The 5,665-nt window shown below is 44.1% G+C and overlaps 1 protein-coding gene across 1 annotated transcript; it reads left to right on the top strand.

The window, feature by feature from the left end:
- The first annotated feature begins 6 nt into the window (after positions 1-6).
- Positions 7-983, top strand: LOC111531567 (CAAX box protein 1). Its single transcript, XM_023198854.2, is given in 2 exon segments — positions 7-736; positions 739-983. Coding segments are annotated over 2 exon segments (627 nt in total). The 5' UTR covers positions 7-138; the 3' UTR covers positions 768-983.
- Positions 984-5,665: the final 4,682 nt, after the last annotated feature.

Genomic DNA, 5,665 nt, shown 5'->3' with positions numbered 1-5,665 from the left:
CGACGCCCTGAAGGTGACGTTCCTCATCACCCGCCTCACGGGGCCCGCCCTGCAGTGGGTGATCCCCTACATCAAGAAGGAGAGCCCCCTCCTCAATGATTACCGGGGCTTTCTGGCCGAGATGAAGCGGGTCTTTGGATGGGAGGAGGACGAGGACTTCTAGGCCGGGAGACCCTCGAGCCTGGGGGCGGGTGCTCTGGGGAAGGCCCGCTGTGCTACTGGCCGCCGCCAGGGTCGCCACCGGCGCCCTCCCTCCGCGCCTCCCTCCCCCTCGAGCCGCCGCGATGTCCCCTGCGCTCCTGTCCCCTCCCGCGTAGTGCTTGCCTTTGTTCCAGGAATAGCGCTCCAGGCTCCTGCTGCCGCCCCTGGGCCTCACTCTGGAGCGAGCCGCCGCCCTCTCCTTCCAGCCAGCCAGCCCCTTCCATGCACATTTGGACACCGTCCTGCGCTCCAGCTGCAAGCTGGGCTCCTGTTACACACTGGACAGACCACCCACTGCCGCCGCTGCCAAGCCCCCTCCTCCCCACCAGACTGCCAGACGACTACATCATTCTGCCCACAGACCTGCGCTGCCACTGCCATCGCCGTCCATCGCATCCCACTGACAGACTGCCGCTCCTAGTGATCTGGACTCACCTCAGAGGTATCTGGGCTGGCCACAGTCCTTGGACAGTGATCCAGACAGCTGGCCTCCCCCCAAGGGATCTGTCACCTTCAGCGAGACCTGTTTCCTCCCCACCCCCAGAACCTCTTGTGTTCCAGCCTAGACCCAGGTGTGCCTGGCAGCCAAATCGAGTCTCTCATTTTCTCTTGTGGACCAGTTAGTTTTGCCTATAACCCGGTTTTCTGAGTTTGCAACTGTCTCTCTGATGTGTGCCTTTTGTTCAACACAGTAACCCCTGCATTCTGCTCTGCTCTAATACACTACCTGGAGAAAGTCTTTTCCTTATTTTCAATAAATGTCAGACATTATTGAAAAGAAATGGTCTCAGTCAATATGGCACTTTTCCCTCCCTGGTTCTGTAAATGGGGTCCATATCTTGTTCAAAAACTATATGTCCCGCCATGCTATAGCTGATGTTGACACAGAGTCCTGTGGTGTCCTGCAAATGGAGATCCCACCGGTGACCAATCCCAGACGATTAATGTTGTAAACAAGTCAGTTTTGTGCCCCTTAGGAAATGAACCTTAATCCGAATGTGGCCAAGATAAAGTAAGGAATAGTCAGATAGGATGCTTTTTCTTCCCTCATTTCCAAAAAACTGTCTGAAAGCATATACCCCAAATGGTTACAAGCCATGCGTCTCACACATTTGTTGGTGAACACTTCTCACAGTTTTATTTAATGCATTATCAGGGAACCAGCAAAATGGCTTAGATACTTCAGAAAAAGCATTTACATTTATATTGCTTTAATTGGGTAGGTAGTGGAGAAAGGAATGCAGAACTGTAGTTAATTTAGGTACAAACTTGTTTAATGAATGACCTGAAACACAATACAATTACCACCTTCCCTAATGGGCAGAAAAAAAAAAAATTCTCTTCAACATATCCCTGCATGCGAATCTTTGAAATCTACTGTGCTAACATGCCTCTGCCACCCCATGTATCTCTGGGAAAAGCTCAATATCCCAATAGAAGCAGATTATCCTAAGGTGGGCTTGTAGGGCAGCACTCAGTCAACAACTCTGCCTTTTTTGTTGTTGTTGTTGAGATGGAGTCTTGCTTTGTCGCCCAGGCTGGAGTGCCGTGGCATGATCTCAGCTCACTGCAACCTCTGCCTCCTGGGTTCAAGCAATTCTTCTGCCTCAGCCTCCCGAGTAGCTGGGACTACAGGCATGTGCCACCACACCTGGCTAATTTTTGTATTTTTAGTAGAGACAGGGTTTCACCATGTTGGCCAGGATGGTTTCAGTCTTCTGGCTTCATGATACCCCAGCCTTGGCTTCCCAAAGTGCCGGGATTACAGGCATGAGCCACTATGCCTGGCCTCTCTGCCCCATTTCTAATATGTGTTATTTTTCCAGAGCATACGAATGAGGAATAGATCACAAGGGGTTTTTTTTTTTGCTTGTTTACTTTATTGCTTCTCTCTCTTCATTTAAATAGGTGAAATTTTGCCACTCAGCAGTGATTCATAGGGCTGTATGTGGAGGGAGAGGTACACTATTATCTGTATTATGCATGTGATAATATTTGTATTCCCAGAAGTAGTGGAAACATCATTAATTTGTAGTTTGGCATATAATAGGTCAAAATCTTTTTGAAATCAGAGATGTAATTCAAATTGCCTAATAAAATAAAGTTTTTATGATTTACAGGGCTCTTAAAACAACTGAAACTGGGCTAATAATGAAGGCCAGTTCAAGGTGCTGACAGTCACCTTCCTGGATGGGTATGAAGGAAAATTGTGTTAAGCATATTCACTGTTTGGTTTTAAACACAGGTTCTGCTGAAGTGCTTGGAAAAGTGCTTGGAAGCAGTTTACATTACTGAGTAGGTCCAGCATATTCCCTGTGATCTGTGTCCACTGGCTCTGGAGGTAGGTAGAATGGGCAGGGACCTTCTGGGTATCCTTTGAACAGTGTCAGTAACTCCCCACCTCCCTCAACAACAATGCCCCAGCAGTTTTCTTCCTCCTACAAGAATGAGAATTATTCCTTGATCTATGCTAGTTTTATCATCTCAAGGGTCCTCTTTTGTGCTGCAAATGTCTTGGGTAGGGTAATAATTCACAATCATGAACATCTTCACAGGATTCCATAAAGGGACAAAGGAATGGCATTTGTAAGAGTAGAAGGGGTTCTTTTGTATTACTTTGCAGTCTCACTTTTTCAGTTGTCACTGTTTGTTTGTTTCCTTCACTTCATTCTCTGCAATGTGATCAATGCCCAAGCAAGAGGCCTTACCTCCAAAGGATAGAGAAACATAAAAAGTGACAATATGGAAGATGAATATAAGAAAGAACAGAAATACAGTTAACCTCTTTCTTTTGATGATCGGGACCAGTAATGACTTGAAACCTATAATTAAGATAACTTTACACAAATTTTTGTGACACTCAGATCCACAAAGATTTAATAGGGGAGCAAAGTAGGCTTTGGATGGTTCAGTGCCCTGAGACCTTGGTTCTCAGGGGAATCCTGGTAGAATATACTAGTGAAAGGTCACTCCCCACTTACTCCCAGTGGCCTAAGTGCAATCCTGTACACAGAGTCAACCTTAAGGCAGAGATGTAGTAAGGAAGGGGATTTCAAAGGGACCCTTTGTGAGTGTCCCTGATTTGCCTGTCACTAGGAGGCTGGAGGACCAAAGGAGTAGGCTGAGAGATTGAGTACCAGAAGTCCTAGACATATGGATGCTTCCTCCAGGTGCCACTGCAGAGGTCTGATGACCTGCCTGCTTCTATAGATGTTGCAGCACTGTTTTGTCTTCCATCATGAAGTTCACTCAGACTACACAGGTACAGCAATAAGCAGTTCTGAGCAGCAAAGAGCCTAAAATGAAAAGTATGAAATCTATTGGGACCAAGTATGGGATGGACAAAGGTCAGTCAGAATACATACCCGGTGAAATAAAGTAAAATGAAAGGCCATGATGATCTCAAACTATTTAATGACATGGGGAAATGATCACATCTGAACAGTAAAGAATAAAGGGAGTCTACAAAGCCTTCAAAACTTGGTGAGGGCAATCAAAGTCCCTCTGTCTTACCACCACTGAAGCTCATCATGGACCCCATACTGAAAGTACCTGGACTTTATGTGCATGAACAATCCCTGACTTTATGATGATGGAGAAAGTGGTTCAGGGAAGGCTGTTTGGCTTGATTCTTAGCTGCCAGCCCAGAACTGAGCTCTTTCTCTTCCCTGTATACCGCTGCTTTTGGCCCTCTTGACGGTTGTACCACATTCTTTCACTCGTCCCCAGTCCTCTTCATACCCACTTTCTTACTGCTCCTTAACAGATGGTCACCAAACTCATTCTACCCCCAACTCTCACTTCAGTGGGTCCCTCTTTTCCAACCCTGAGGCCGTACCCCAATTCTAATGCCTGTCCCCTTTAGCCCACTGCTTGCAGAGGCCCTGCCATAGTGCCTAGCTGATCCTGGAACCTATTTTTCTCTCCCTGTTGTGGCTGTTGCTGTGTCTTAGGCTGCTGAGAGCATATTATCACATGATCAAAAAGAGAACATTTAGGATTTCACAACCCTGAAATTATAGTAAGCCTGTTAATTTGGGTCTTGGGCTAAAGACTGCAATAGTACCCGTTCTGCAACCTGAGTGGAGGACTGCATATTTACTCACATTAGAAGCAAACACAGTTTTGGCAAGATCATTAGGATAAATTCCTAAAACTAATGTATATATCAAAGGCCATATGATTTTAACTGTTTGTTAAAAATCTCACTCCAGAACGATTGTTTTCAAATTATATTCTCATGAGTAATGTGAGGGAATTTTTTTTGCCTCTATCATTACTAAAACTTTAATTTCAATAAAGATAATATTTCCAAAAATAAATACTTTTTCCCACAATAAAATTCCTTTTTTTGGGTCCTGTTTCACCTCTATCACCAAAAAGGTAAGGCTTTTACAAAATGTTTATTTTCTCCCTCTCTTCTGCCCTACCACAATTGAGACAATCGGAATACTTTTAATTCTACTTTCACACCCTTCTCTCATCCCCCAAATCATGGGGCTGGTGGAGATAGTTGGTGTCTGAAGGTATAAAAGTAATACAGCTAGGGATTTTAAAAAAAATCATTTTTAGGCCTCTATAGGGAGCAATATTTAACTTATAATATGAATGCCTATTAATCAACTTTCAGATATTGAGCATTAAATGACATTTTTAGGGATGAAGACAACAGCAAAGTTGAATTTAGACCTTGTCAAAATTTAAGGAGGTCTCCAGCATTGAGGTGTTCCCAACTTCCCAAAAGAATATAAGTGTATTTAAATAATGAGTTAGCAAAGTTACCAGGTATAATGGTGAAAGAAAAAAAGAATACCTACCCATAAGATGTTGTGAAAAAATGCAAGGATCAAACATTAAAAAAAAAGATTCAGATGTAACCACCCACAAATTTGGGGGCCACATTCACATTCAGCAAGAAATCTTAAGGAGGAGAATTTATTCTAAAGTGGTTCTGGGCTGCTTGTGTAGAGAATATAAGGTTAAAGGATATGTACATTCAAACTGACTTTCAACTTAAAAGATTGCCTATAATCCTTCCAAAGGCTCCACTACTCCCAGCTTGATCTACCTTCATGGAATCACACAGAGACAGCGTCTATGTTAGAAGCCAAAGCTGAGTAATACCCTGACTATAATCATCATTCTCAGTGCTTTCCTGTACTATTATTACTTCAGTGGGAATATTACCCTGGCTGAATTTGGAGTCTCTCTCTCACCAACTGTCCAGCCATTTCCAAAGTGAATTTAATGAATATTCTTATATCTCTAGTGTTAGCAGAAGACTAGACAACAGAGTGCATTGAACAGGACTCTCCTGGAACGCTGGAACCTCAGACCAGCATGGGTCATTTGAACCCATTCGATGAATTGACATCTACACAATGTATGTAATCAAGGCCATCAAGATGAGAGTAAAGAACTTGCCATGTAAGTAGCCATGACATCAGATCCAGCCTTGTCCCCT

This window comes from Piliocolobus tephrosceles, chromosome 12, assembly GCF_002776525.5.
Source record: "Piliocolobus tephrosceles isolate RC106 chromosome 12, ASM277652v3, whole genome shotgun sequence".
Taxonomy (NCBI): Eukaryota; Metazoa; Chordata; class Mammalia; order Primates; family Cercopithecidae; genus Piliocolobus; species Piliocolobus tephrosceles.
The sequence above is the reverse complement of the archived record's forward strand: the minus strand, read 5'-3'. Positions and strand labels throughout refer to the sequence as shown.